This window comes from Sapajus apella, unplaced genomic scaffold (assembly GCF_009761245.1).
Source record: "Sapajus apella isolate SASKATOON/1434 unplaced genomic scaffold, GSC_monkey_1.0 scaffold20, whole genome shotgun sequence".
Classification (NCBI taxonomy): Eukaryota; Metazoa; Chordata; class Mammalia; order Primates; family Cebidae; genus Sapajus; species Sapajus apella.
The window spans coordinates 21,877,793-21,892,953 of NW_022436960.1; the positions used below are offsets into that span (position 1 = coordinate 21,877,793).

Sequence of the window (15,161 nt, forward strand, 5' to 3'; positions counted from 1 at the left end):
AGAGATATAGCAAAATCAACTGAAAATTATGTATACAAAATTGTCATATACGTTGAAAATGTAACCGCCATTGATTTATGTAAGTATAATACCAAGTATTTTTCTTGATAGAACACATTTAGAGAATAACTTATCACAAATGCAAACTTCAAACTTCTCTTTATATTAAAAAACACTTACATTCTGGAAATATTGGGCAGATTAGAAAATGCATGACTTGGAACGGTTCTCAGGTGAGTCTCAATAAGCCTCCTATGAAAATAACAGTTACATAATTAGAGTTTTAATCATTGGGCTTTTCTAAGAATTCACCTTAACTATAAAAACACATTATTAAAAAGCATGGCAGTTTTACAATATATGGTTCCTTACACAGTCAACAAAAATAATATTCAACAAACATAGCAAAGACCCATACATACACATTTTTTTCCCAATAAGAATTGAATGTGAGAGTCAGCTGCAGAAAATAAATCATCAAACGTCATCTATGAATTAGCAGTAAACTAATATCTCTTGCCTCGCATCACATTTTTTTAACTGAGGGGCAACATTTTTTTTTGGTCTTTTTATTAAATTTTAAAAATGTTTTTTACCTTTTATTTTAGGTTTAGGGGTACATGTGCAGGTTTGTTACATAGGTAAACTCATGTCACAGGGTTTTTTTGTACTGATCATCACCCATGTACTAAGCCTAGTACCCAAGAGCATGTTTTTCTGCTTCTTTCCCTCCTCCCACCCTCCACCTTCGAGTAGGCCCCAGTGTCTGTCTGTTCTCTTTGTGTTCCTGAGTTCTCATCACTTAGCTGTCACTTATAAGCTAGAACTTGTGGTATTTGGTTTTCTGTTCCTTAGTTAGTTGGCTGAGGATAATGCCTTCCCGCTCTACCCAAGTCCCTGCAAAGGACATAATCTTGTTCTTTTTTTATGACTGTATAATATTCCATAGTGTATATGTACCACATTTTCTTTATCCAATCTGTCACTGATGGACATTTAGGTTGATTCCATGTTTTTGCTATTGTGAATAGTGCTGCAATGAACATTTGTGTGTACAACATAATATATTCATAAGTATATTAAGACTTCTGAATTCATAGCATGTACTTGTCAATGGAAATGTCGTGGAATGCTACCAGAATATGCATTAAAGTCCATATTAAAAAGAATTAAATACATGTTTTAAGTTTCAAGGATTAAAAATTGTGGCATGGTTACTATCTTCTTGCACAAGCAAAAGTCTCTTTAATCATATCTTGATCTTATTATGTACCTGCTGCAGTCTAGAAATAACTGACAAGGAGCAAATTCTTCCTCAGAATCTTAAGACAGCTTAATTGGATTTGCACCTTGAAGGTGTGGCTTTTCCTCCAGTCTGCTTTTTTGGATACTCTTCAGAAGGTGGAGACTGTTCTCATACATAATGAAACACCTTCATGCATTCCAGTATGCCTCTCCACCTAAGCATTCCATTTTTTGAGTTATCTTCTTTCCTATCGTTATTACTTGAGAATCTTGTATGGAAAACAGTGTGCATAGTATATTAACTTGGTAAAAAGACAATGCCTCAGCATGCTACTCAGCTTCTCCATGTGTCTGTTTTTGTCATTTAATCACACTGGTAATCACACATCATCCATTTAGTACCTCATTTATTGATATTAGAATAACACTGTTTATTTTTTCTTCTCTAAGCTAAGGGGTTCTCAACAATCTGTTTGCTTGGTCTATGCTTTCTTTGAATTATTCATTTTTACAACGATCAAAATATATCTGTAACTTGCCTTATCAAAGCATTAGCGAGACCAATTTAGTTTGTAAAAGGACCTATTAAAATGGAGGTGGGGGGAGATGATGTGAAGGACGAAAGAGTAAATCTTCAGCTCTTTTCAGCCTCTGGTGTTTCGCCATAAGCCCAATGTTGCCTTAATATGTTTCAGACATTCAGGTCCCATTAATTACTTGTTCTCCTTTGAAGGTCTCCCACTTATATTTCCTTAATTGAATTGACTGGATTCTGAAGCTAAAAGATATGAGAAGAACAAGTTGTTCTACCAAAATCTCTGTGTAAAATTGGGCCATGCTGAAGTAAAACAAAAGATCCACACCTGTTGAGTATCACCCAAGGCAATTGAGTTTAAGCCCAAAGATAGTCTTACTTATAGAGCTGTCCTAAGGCAAACATTTTGTGAGCATATTTGTGGTAAGATTGTAGGTAATATAGGTCTAAACTATAACTTTTTTTTTCTGTTCTTGCTTCCTGTTCCTGCAGATTTTTTTTTTTTTTTAACTATAACTTTCACTGACTAAAATTTTTTGAGGTTAGCCTGTGTTCAAAAGTAAATAACGTATATAAAATTAAATAGAAAACTAGAATAAGATTACAATAGTTTCTAAGAAATTGACTTGGAACAGAAATAGCATCTAAGTGCAATTAAATAGCCTTTGGGATAAAGGTTCAAACAATGTTTATATTCTTTCCCAAATTATGAGTTTCTGAAATATATAATATCTGTTTCTTGAATTATCTCTTTCACATACATACACTTTAAGTCTAAACAAAGATCTTTTTCCTATTATTGAGTTAGTTGTGGCAGAAGGTGTTTTCAAAGGCAAAACTATTTGAAATGCTAATGTTTTGCTTAATTCCACAAACAAGATATTTTTCCCAGCCAGATTTCTTTCCAAACAAAGGTTTTATATATATACACCAATAAGGATTATGTGTCTCAGAGCAGCTTTCTTAGTTATAATACAATATACACAGTAAATCAAACAAAATTAAAGTTGAGGATGCTAGCAATCCTAGCCTGAGATAAAAATAAGTTGTCTCTTTGTTGAATAAATTCTGTTAATATCATGATTATAACATACCCTGGAACAAAATACTGATTTCGATAATGTTAAATGAAGTATTATAATGGGAACTAGTATAGATTGCCAAATTCTATCACAGTTTAACAGTTCATACATTTTGCCTAGATATTTTCATAGTAATGGGCACATAATCTAAGAAAAAAAAGACACAATTGAGTTTGTATACATTTTGTTTACCTTTGGTATAAACTGTTTTTGTTGCCTTTCTAAAATTCACCACATTAGCTTAAGCTCTCTAATTTCTTTCCTATCTTTTAAAATATGATTTGTCTTATGTGACAAATCACATTATGATTTGAAAACATTAAAAGGAGTTTTCTTCTAAGACATCTATTTCCCTTCAAATTAAGAACAAAAATAATTAGTGACGGCATGGCTTCTAGGAAATTAACTAAAGACACTGTATTTATTTAGAGAGCATTTGTTTTATTTTTCCCTAATAGTTCAACTTACAATAAGAGTTGTGGGGAATAAATTTATTGTGATATGTGGATGCCTCATGACCCCCAGATACATGTGCTACTGCATTCACGTAACCTTTGTGGAGGTTTTGGGGTTGTTTTGATTTGCAGCAGATTTGTAGCTAGAGTTAATTTACAGAAAGTTTGTCATCAATCTTTTTTATCCCTCCATCTAGGGGCAAGCAGCTGGATATTCTTTCTATTTTCTACCTTTTCAAGAGAGGATCTTTTATTCAAAGAATCTTGTGATATTGTGGTTACTGCTTTAAATGCAAATGAAAGAAAAAAGACCAAGTGAATGTGTTTATTTTATCAAAATATTTTATTTTAATTTCAAAATACATTTTGAATATTTATGGAAAAGGCAAAGTACACATCCAAGTGTATATTCTTTTGACAAAAATATTAGAAAATCTTTAAATTGCTTGACTATTGTCCAAAGAATTTGTGTCACATATTATTTGTTTCTAATGAAAATACGCTAGGTATTGAAGAAGCTGTTTTTTATTTGGCTTTGATGATTCACAGTAAGAGGACAATGATGATTCTTCCGAAAATATGACAAAAAAGCCTCACCTTATGCAAATAGTACATCTATTTGCTATCAGTGATTAAGGCGTCATATGTAACTCAGCAAGAAAAAAGTTCACAGCTATAGTTTTCTATCCTATGTGGAGAATGTATGTTTATTTAATAGTTAAAAAGTTGGATTCAAGATACAGAAATTATGTGAGAGAATAGATGTAAGCTGAGTTTGCAATTTCATTCTGTTTTTCTGTGGTTTATTTAACCGAGAATGATCATTGCAGATATGACAAACGTTTCCTTTGGGCCTTGCTAAAGCAAGATTTACATCTGTCAAATGTCTGTCTTTGGAAGACGTAATGTAGAAATTAATGTGCATGTGAACCATCACTGATTGACTTGTAGATTTTGCAGATAGGGCTCGCCATTTTTTTTTTTTTTGAGATAGAGTTTTGCTCTATTGCTAGGTGCCAGGCTGGAGTGCAGTGGCATGATCTTGGCTCACTGCAACCTCTACCTCCTGGCCTCAAGCAATTCTCCTGCCTCAGCCTCCCGAGTAGCTGGGACTACAGGTGTGCACCACCATGCCCAGCTAATTTTGTATTTTAGTAGAGACAGGGTTTCACCATGTTGGCCAGGATGGTCTTGATCTCTTGACCTCGTGATCTGCCCGCCTTGGCCTCCCAAAGTACTGGGATTACAGGCATCAGCCACCGTGCCTGGCCCACCGTGCCTGGCCCACCACGCCCGGCCAGGACCTCCTTTTTAAGTACTGTCTTTCTGGTTCTTGCAGTAGCAGTTGGGGAGAGAAATATGATTAATGTAAAGAAAGCAGACAGTTCTCTGTTCCGAACAAGAGCAGTCGGTGTAATTAAATTTTTCACAGTAATCTTGCAGGATACTAGGCTAGTTTCACTGATATTTCATCAACATGTAAATCCAATCAACATTCCAACATCGTATTTCTTAAACAGTTTCTGGAATCTTAAACACGTAGCTTGTATTGCATATGTGCATATGTAAGTGTGGGTTTTAACACATTTCTCGCTATAGCCCCTACCTGATGGCCATGTCTGAATTGTACTGAGTTGAGGAGGCTGACTGATCTTCTTTGCCATGGCTGAGACTGTGTGACCCAGAAACACCAAATTTCCCACTTGCGTGTCCTATTTTCCTCCTGGCAAACAAGCTAAGAATGTTTTGTGATTCTGCATGTTTGTTTAATATCAATATCATCTTCATCTTAAGGGCCTTTTGTATTAAACACCTGTGTCAACCAATCAGCCAGTATTTCACTGAGGTGTGCCAAGTATATTTCATGGAACTAGTCTATATGAGTATAGCAAGTATTCATGGTAGAAAAAGAGGGAATTGTTACAAATAATCCAGATATTTTTATATTATGAAGTTGTGGATTACAAATTAGGCAATATTAATACAATTTAATGTGACATTTATAATTTGCCTGGGGTTCTTATTTTGGTCAGAATAAATTTTCTTTTCTTCTTTTCTTTGAGATGGAGTTTCGCTCTTGTCACCCAGGCTGGAGTGCAATGGTGTGCTTGGCTCACTGCAACCTGCGCCTCCAGGGTTCAAGGGATTCTTCTGCCTCAGCCTACCAAGTAGATGCTATTATAGGTGCCCACCACCACACCCAGCTAATTTTTGTATTTTTAGTACAGATAGGGCTTCACCATGTTGGCCAGGCTGGTTTTTTGCCATGCAGAAGCTCTTTATTTAGATCCCATTTATCATTGACCAAAATCTTATGTGGAACATGACTATTTCTTTGCTATTGAGTTGTTTGGGTTTCTTTTGTATTCTGTATATTAACCCTTTATCAGATGTATACTTTGAAATATTTTCTCCCATTCTATATGTTGTCTCTTCAGTTTGTTAATTGTTGACTTTGCTATGCAGAAGTTTTTAGTTTGATGTAATCCCATTTGTCTATTTTTTCTTTTGTTGCCTATGCTTTTCAGATTTTGCAAAAAAAAAATTTGCCTAGGCCAATGTCAGGAAGAAATTTCTCTATGTTTTATTCTAGTAATTTTATCATTTGGGTTGATTTAAGCTTTTAGTCAATATTGAGTTGATTTTTGTAAATGATGAGAGATGGTGTCTAGTTTGATTCTTCTGCATGTGGATATCCAGTTTTCCCAGCACCTTTTTTTGAAGAAACTATTCTTTCCCCATTGTGTGTTCATGGCATGTTTGTTGAAAAGCAATTGGCTTTAAGTGCCTGGATTTATGTCTATTTTAATGTTAGTATCATGCTGTTTTGATTACTATAGCTTTGTAGTTTATCTTGGAGTCAGCTAGTGTGATGCCTTCAGCTTTGTTCTTTTTACTCAGAATTGTTTTGGCTATTCAGGATGTTTTGTGGGTCCGTATGAATAGGATTGTTTTTTCTATTTCTTTGAAAAATGCCATTGGAATTTTGATAAGGATTTCATTGAATCTGTAGATCCTTTGGGGGTAGTATGGACATTTTAATATTAATTCTTCTAATCAATGAACTCAAAATATCTTTATTTATTTGTGTCCTCTTCAATTTCATCATCAACATTTTATAATTTCCATTGTAGAATTTTTCCACCTTCTTGGTTAAATTTATTCCCAAGTATCTTTTTTCTTGTAACTATTGTAAATGGGATTGCTTTTTTGATTTACTTTTCAGGTAGTTTGTCATTGGCACGTAGAAGTGCTACTGATTTTTTATATGTTGATTTTGTATCCTACAGATTTACTAAATTTATTAGTTTTAATAATTTTGTGGTGGATTCTATAGGTTTTTTATATTTAAGATTATGTTATATGAAAACAGGGACAGTTTGATTTCTTTCTTTTCCATTTAGATATCATTTATTTCTTTCTCTTGCCTAATTGCTCTGGGTAAAACTTTACTATGTTGAATGAAGGTGTTGAAAGTGGGCATGGTTGTCTTGTTGCAGATCTTATAGGAGAAGCTTTTAACTTTTCCATGTTCAGTATGAAGTTAGCTATGGAATGATCATATTTGGCCTTTATTGTGTTAAGGTATGCTGCTTCTCTCCTAATTTGTTCAGATATTTCATCCTGAAGGAATGTTAAATTTTTTCCTATGCTTTTTCTGTATCCATTTTGTCATTGATTTTATTAATGTGATGTATCATGCTTATTGATTTGCATATGGTGAATCATCTTTCCATCGCCCAGTTGATCATGGTGAACTATCTTTTTAATGTGCTGTTGAATTTGGATTGCTTGTATTTTGTTGAAGATTTTTGCATCTACATTCATCAGGGAGATGGCCTGTAGCTTCCTTTCTTTGTTGTGTCCTTGTCTTGTTTTTGTATCAGGGTAATGCTGGCCTTATGGAATGAATTTAGATGAATTATCTCCTCTTCAATTTTTTGGAAGAGTTTGAAAAGAATTATTATTAATTATTCTTTAAATATTCAGTAGAATTCAGCAAGGAAGCCATCAGGTCCTGAGCTTTTCATTGATTGGAAACTTTTTTTTACTGACAGTATCTTGTTACTCATTATTGGTCTGTTCACATTTGCTGTTGTCAATTTTGGTAGGTTATACGAGTCTAGGAATTTATCCATTTCTTCTAGATTTTCTAATTTATTGTTTATAATTGTTTCTTATGATTCTCTGTGTTTCTGTGGTATCAGGTCTTCTTTTTAACCTCTGATTTTATTTATTTGTGTCTTCTCTTTTTTTTCTTTGTCTAGGTAAAAGTTTGTCAATTTAGTTTACCTTTTAAAAACATTTTTTTGTTTCATTTATGTTTTGTATTTTTTAGTTTCTATTTCACTTATTTCTGCTCTCATCTTTATTATTCCCTTCCTTCTTAATTTTAAATTTGGTTTGTTCTTGTTTTTTCCTTTTTTTAGTTCCTTGTGGTACAATGTTAGGTTATTTATTTGATATCTTTCAATTTTTTGAATGTAGGCATTTGTTGCTATAAACCTCACTCTTAGAACTGCTCTTGCTATATCCCATAGATTGAGGTATGTTGTGTTTCCATTTTCTTTTGTTTCAAGAAATTTTAAATTTTCCTTTTAAATGTTTTGATTGGCCCATTGATTGTTCCAGGAACATATTGTTTAATTTCCATGTATTTGCATGGTTTCTAAAATTCTTCCTATTACCAACTTCTAGTTTTATTCCATTGTGATCAGAAAAATACTTAATATGCTTTTGATTTTTAATAATTTGTTGAGAATTGTCTTGTGGCCTAACATATAATCTATCGTGGAGAAAATTCCACGTGCTTTTGAGAAAAATGTGTATTCTGTGTAGCTGGTGGGTGAAATGTTCTACAAATGTTGGTTAGGTCCATTTGGTCTAGAGTACAGTATAAATGCAGTGGTCTTTTGTTGTTGTTGTTGTTGATGATTGATTTTCTGTCTGGATGATCTATCCATTGCTGAAGGTAGGGTGTTGAAGTTTCCTACTATAATAGTATTGCAGTCTGTATCACTCTTTAGATGTTACAGTATTTGCTCTAGAGAGTTGAATGCCCAAGTGTTGGGTGCCTATCTATTTAGAATTGTTAAAATCTGTTACTGAATTGACACTTTATTATAGAATTACCTTCTTTGTCTCCTCTTTCAATTTTTGACTTATCTGTTATCCAAGTATAGCTACTTTTGTAGTCTTTTGGTTTCCATTTGTATTGAATATCATTTTTCATCCCTTCACTTTTGGTCTATGTGTGTCCTTATAGGTAAAGTAAATCTCTTGTGGGTAGCAGATAGTTGGGTTTCATTTTCTACCCATTCAGCCACTCTATGAAAAATTTAATTCAATTACATTTAAGGTTATTATTGATATGTAAGAATTTACTCTTGTCATTTTGTTAAATCATTTTGTGGTTGTTTTGTATTTCCTTTGTTTCTGTTTGCCTCTCTTATAGTTTGCCTGTATGGTTTGGTGATTTTTTTGTAGTGATAAGCTTCGATTTTTAAAAAAATCTTTTTCACTTGTGTATCTGCTGTAATATTTTTCTTTTTGGCTACCATGGGGCTTACATTTTAAAAACTGTGTAGTTATAACAGACAATTTAAGTTGATAATAACTTTGGCTTCATACAAATATTCTAGACTTACCTTTTCCCCTCAAAATTTATTTTTTATTTTTTTATTTTTGAGACAGAGTTTCACTCTTGTTACCCAGGTTGGAGTGCAATGGCGCGATCTTGGCTCACTGCAACCTCCGCCTCCCAGACTCAAGCAATTTTCCTGTCTCAGCCTCCTGAGTAGCTGGGACTGCAGGCACGCGCCACCACAACCAGCTAATTTTTGTATTTTTAGTAGAGAGGGGGTTTCACCATTTTAGCCAGACTGGTCTTGAACTTCTGACCTCAAATGATCCACCTGTCTTAGCCTCCCAAAGTGCTGGGATTACCCAGGCATGAGCCACCGCACCCAGCCAGGAGGGATTTTTTAGAATGCCCCAGACAAAGCACATTGCCAATGGAAGAGGTCCCTGAATCTTTGTGGGATTTTTCCGCTACCCCCTGAAAGACTACCCGTCCCTGAAAACTCCCATGAAATGGAGCCCCTTGGGCAAAACAGTGAATAGGTATTGCCATTCTTCCTGTATAAAGGTTTACTACTTTTGATTCTCTCTATTGATAGGAATCAAGAAGAGAACACATGCACCAGATCGATAATCACATATAAAGTGCTAGGAGCTGTGCTGATGTGTTCCAGTGAAGACATAAATAGTATAATAGTAGAATCATTTCACCATTATCAGGTCTGCTTCAAGGGTCACCACATGCCATGTCCAGTGAGGTCCTGAGGTCAGCAGAGTCACAGCTGGGCAGGCAGGGAATGGGCACTTTCAAGGCATGACAGTATGAGAGAAGTTTCCAGCATTGGAACCTTTCTGCAGTTCACACACACTTCAGATAAATTAAGTATAATTTCCTAGAAGAAATAAAAATTCAATTCTTATAGCTTCTTCTTGCTCAATCAATACTTTCCAAGGCTGCTTCAACTCTAAACTCCAAGAAGCTAAGGAGAAGAAAAATGACTCTTATCTGTAAGATTTGAGATTCCAACCTTTTATTCTTGGCAGATGGATCCTGAAACCTGGTAGGTGTCAGGCTTTGCACCCTCCCTGCTTTTGAGAATTGGCCCGATGGCTTAGTAAGAGTAAGGAGGGAGCTGTAGCACATATATTTGCTTAACTTTATCTAACATGTTTCTTTTTTAAACTGTAGATTCAGATCTGACTATACAATTGCACATATCTAAGTATTTTTTTCTTTTGCAGTTACAAATACTTCATCTGGGGTGGTGTAGGTATGAAACCGCAATTGCAAAAAGGCAAATTGTTCTATTTTCACTAGAAATTTAACTTTATTCCTGTTTCTATCATAGGACAATTTTCACAAATCCCAAAACTATTCTACAAAAGCTATTTCTGGTCTTCCTGCTTTAGCAATTGGTAAAACTTCCACAAAATTTTAATCAGTAGAAAATCATTTAACAAGCATGTGTCTTAAACATCAATCTACGACTAATTATTTGAGAATACTACTTTGGTTAAACTTCATACAAAAGGACAAGAAGAAAAAAGTATGAGAAAACAGATCTTTTTTCTGCTTAAATTTATAGATGACAGATTCACAGTGGATTAGAACAGAAACAGCAGGGCTCTTCAGAAAATTTGAAGTTTTTAAAAATGAGTTCTCACTGTTTTGCCCAGGTTGGTCTCAAACTTCTGGACTCAAGCGATCCTTCTGCTCCAGCCTCTCAGGTAGATGGGACTACAGAGCATGCACCATTACACCCCACTCAGGTCTTCTGATTAAGCTACCAATAAAGGCTAAGAGCATTCAGACATAAAATCCTTGAATAGACTCCTTATTCTCTGTGGCTGTCTCAATTCAAGGTAGCATGATGTCATCTCTGAAGCTGTGCCTGAAGATAAAGAGATGGCAGATGACCAAGCCTAGAGCATGATCCACAAGGCAAGTGAATATATATAAAGTATAAGGCAGGAGCTCTCTGCCTCTGGTGGGCATCAGAAACACCTGCATACCTTTCTAAACGTATGAGGGCTTGGACTTCACTCCCTGCTTCTAAAGATGGAGCTTCAGGCAGACAGTTCTTGCCAAACTTTAGTTGGCAATTTTGATGTGTGCCACAGAGAACAATCTGTTGGTACAATGTTTCTGCCATGTGTATGCACAACCTTTATTTTGTGTAACTGGAGATAATTTATGAATGGTGCATTTTATAAGATTACCACTGTAAGAATTCCTTCATCTACCCTGGCTGCAGAACCTGCAGCAGGTATGCACAAAATGTCAATTTTCTTCAAAACCTAAGTTAGATTTTAAATGAACTTTTGCTTTATACGCTTTGCTTCTTTTATGTGGTAGAGCTAGGCTGTACTTTTTGACTTCTCATTTGTGGCTAGTTTCACTGAAAATTCTGGTTTTAGTGTGCTGCTAATCTCTTATTTTAAAGATAAAGAGATTTGTACATTTTTTAAAAAAAAGATATGAAAAACATTCATCTTAGCAACTTCTGAGAAAAAGAAAAAAGCCCCCTGATTTTAACTTACCACTGATTTTTACTAAACTTTGAAGATTTAGTTTATGCAACAGGATCACAATTTCTTTTCCCGGTTACTAACATCCAGATTGTTTCAAATCCCTCAAAGGGAAGTGCAAAACATCACGCTGTAAAATTTCCATGCCTTAGCTTCTGCAGTGTTTCTCTGTACAGGGGCCAGGGTGACCCCAACATTCCTGTCTTCATTCTTGGAGTTGTACAAATTACGCTTTTTGATGTATTCTTGGACAAGACCTAATACCAAGTAGTGAATGCTCTGGCCCCTTCTGAGGGCTCTCTGGATTTTTGTGGATGAGATATCATTAGTGATCCATTCATTTACCTCATGAATGTTGCTCCAGTGTTTCCATAGCACATCAGATTCATAGATGAATTCCTGAGTAGCATTTCCAGCTTGAGTAATACATATGAGCCCATAATGTCACGGGCCATGATTTGGATGATGTCTTCACTTTTCTACAAATTGGAAACACCAAAGGACTCCAGTAAATCTGCCCCACACAGCAGCTTGTCCTTTGGTGCACCTTTTGTTTTTGGCTCTAAGGATTTCTTTTGGCTAGAATCTTGTCTTTGTTCAGCTCATAGAATTCCTCTTCTGTCCAGGCCTTTCTAGTGTAGGTGAGCTCTGCAGGCGATCACAGTTACAGGTATTGATCGACTTACGACCTGTGCAACTTACAACCATTTGACTTTAGGACCACAATCGCTAGCCACGACTGCTCCGCGTCTGGCAGCGCAAACGTTGCCCAGCTGGGCGTACGACAGTGCGGACCAGCTTCCGGCAGCACTACCATCTCCGCGTGCACCATTTCAACTGTACATATAGCCTACTCAACTTCCGACCAAATCGTGTTACGACCGGTCTGCCGGTCCCAATCATGGTCATAAGTCGAGCACGAGCTGTACTAGACTCCAGTTCCTATCGATGGTGTCTTAGCACCTTAATAGTCTCTGCGCCTTCTGAAGACTTCCATGTATCAACTTGCACCAATTTGGAATTCTTGGTGGCAAGTTCTGCCATGATGACCCAGTGATGGACAGGAATGAGTCCTTTCTTCTTGAACGCATCACCAGCAGGAGAGATTATGCCTTTGCCAACTCTATATCTTCCTGTTCAATTAGTGTAGTCCTTGGCCAGCTCAAACAACCTGAAGTGTATGTTGGTAATAGGACTGAAGGAGCCACAAGCAAGGAGAACCACTTCAGTCTCCTATAAATTTTCCATGGTAAGAACTTGAATTTGTTGATCTAAATGAAAAATTGTGACACCTCCCTTGTTGTTTTTACAAAGAAAATTCTTTGAATCTGAAGTATCTTGCAAGGTAGGCTATTGGAACAATTTCAACTAGTGTGTCAACAGTCTTCTCTAAGGTGGGCTAGAAAAATGGTTTCATATCCAAATGGTAACTCTTTTCTATGCTCCTGCATTTGACGCCTTCCCTCAAGGCATGTCCAGATGCAGTTTTCCTCAAAGACCCTCTTGGCCTTGCTAGGAAAACCCTCAGAAAGACTGTGGTAGAAGCAGCTGAGGGAGAAAATACCCCCACCCGTGACATCTCAGGCTGCTCAAGTGGAAGTTTCTTTGGTTCTTTTTATTGATCTCTATCTCTTGGTTCAACTTCTCATACAGATCATAAATTATTTTCCCAATGTATTTGAAATGTCTGTCTGTACTCTCTTTATCTTTCTGAGTACGCTTATGATTCATTATTATCTAATTTCTTTGTGTTAAGTTACTGGAGAATCACTGTGTTTATTTGGCAGTGTCATGTTTCTTGTATCCCTCTGTTGATATCTGTGCATCTGGTGGAAGAGTTGCCTCTTCCAATTTTATACAGTAGCTTCCAGAGGGAAAGACTTTCACCTGAACATGTGTCCTAGGGAGTCAGTTGGGTAGAGTACATTGGCTTTCATTCCGGGTGGGGACAGTAGTGTACTCTCTCTGAAATTTCTGTAATCAATGTCAGTGATGCTTATAAGTGCCTCTGTGACTTAGTCTGCTAGAGTTTGTGTGGCTAGTTTGCTGGTTCTGGCACTGCTTCCCTGTGGGCAAAGTGCCAGGCTGGTTCATGCAAGGGAGCATGGGATAGATTAGTTAATACCTACTTTTAAAATCTGAAACAAGACATCCTAATGGTATTCTGTAGTACCAAAGTGCAAATAAATAAGAAACAACATAGATTTTCCCTGCAAATATATTTATTTGTTCAAGTTAAAGCCTCATGTTTTTTCTAAATATTAAATAATAATTCATACACAATACGCAATATTTGTACCATGCCTCAAATTATTATTCAATTAAAAATAAGTTTTTCCATAAACTTCTTTATCAAAATATAAACAAAAATACCTAGTCAGAGTCTAGGGTCATGCTGTCTCCTATATGTGTAGTTCCTTCAAATATATGACTGTAGGGTCACAAACTGGATTATGATTTCATCCCAAGAGTAGGAGGGTAGCATGGAAGAAACCCCTGCTCTTCTAAGCATAATGCTGTGTATGTCACCAACAGGTCAGCTTTCATCTCCCCTTGCCCTGGTGTAAGAGGGTGAATGGGTTTATAAGAACTAGGGTTTGTGCAAGTCATAAAGGGGTATTCAAATCTATGGAAGGAAACCCCAGAGATTTCCTGCTTGTTTTATTAATTGAGGCAACTAGTCAAAGCATCCTAGTTCCCATTATACCTCAGCTTTTACAGAGAGGTCTAAAGTCTTACCATGTTGTGATTTTATATGTAAAAGGCATCAAAACATGGGACATACCCTGGAAAATCTCCAATATAATGGAAAAATGTCATGACCAAAACCGAACATTTGCTCCATGTGAGCTGTGTTCAGAATGCATTTCCTACTGACAAGCGTGTTGATTAAAATAAAAATAAAGCCACATATACATTTTCTCCGGACAAATCTCTCAATTAAAAAAATAGTAAAAGAAACCACATGATTTTCTAGTTTGAATGAAAAAGATTAAGTGGATGAGAAGTCCAAATGCATCTGTATCTGGGAGGTTTTACTCAATTTCACTCAGCATCATCAAAAACACACGTCACTGAAATCTATCCGATTTAGAAGAGTTTGTTTCGTAAAATGAAAAACCACTGGTAAGATAACTTAATTAGCATTTATTTCCCTGCCTGATTTTTAAAAGGTGCTTGTGTTTGTCTTAATTCATCAAGAGAGAGAAAAGGATTGATACTCAAATATTTCATCCCATATAATCATTCAACTAGAATTTACTTTAAAATTCAAGCCCAAACTTCAGATTTTTAAAGAAAATATATTTTGATGTAATAACCTTGAGTTCAATACTTGAGGTAAAAAATGGATTTCACCAAAAGCAATACAATTTTTGCTTGAAATTAAGTGAAGGATCAGTTTTCTGTGGTCTTTTAGCCAAGAGACAAGGAAAAAAAAGGAACTCGGTTCATTTTTTCAATTCTGTTTTAGTATCAGAGAGCAGGCAATTGAAAGTTCTTAGCGAAAGTAATTTCTTTGTTTTCCCTAAGGACTCTTGAATGTTCATACTGGAACATCAGTGACCTTATTTTTACCAACATTGTATCAGCCACCATCAACTTCCTTCTGTGCTGCAATAAATATGGTCCAGTAAATGTAGGTCCTAAGTTTCTAGAGTCTATCAACACAATTTCTTAAACATCAAGAGCCTGGTAGTTATGACAAAAGAGGATTTGTGCAGAATTCTCACTGAA

General features: G+C 35.8%; 1 protein-coding gene and 1 pseudogene across 2 annotated transcripts in view; both read right to left on the reverse strand.

The window, feature by feature from the left end:
- Positions 1-15,161, reverse strand: part of TSHR (thyroid stimulating hormone receptor) — a 151,482-nt gene that overhangs the window by 63,298 nt on the left and 73,023 nt on the right. For both annotated transcript variants that reach the window (XM_032287722.1, XM_032287720.1), the window contains exon 2: positions 181-252. In XM_032287722.1, the coding sequence (XP_032143613.1) occupies positions 181-252 (72 nt within the window). The remainder of the gene's footprint in view (positions 1-180; positions 253-15,161) is intronic.
- Positions 11,365-13,436, reverse strand: LOC116557930 (annotated as a pseudogene).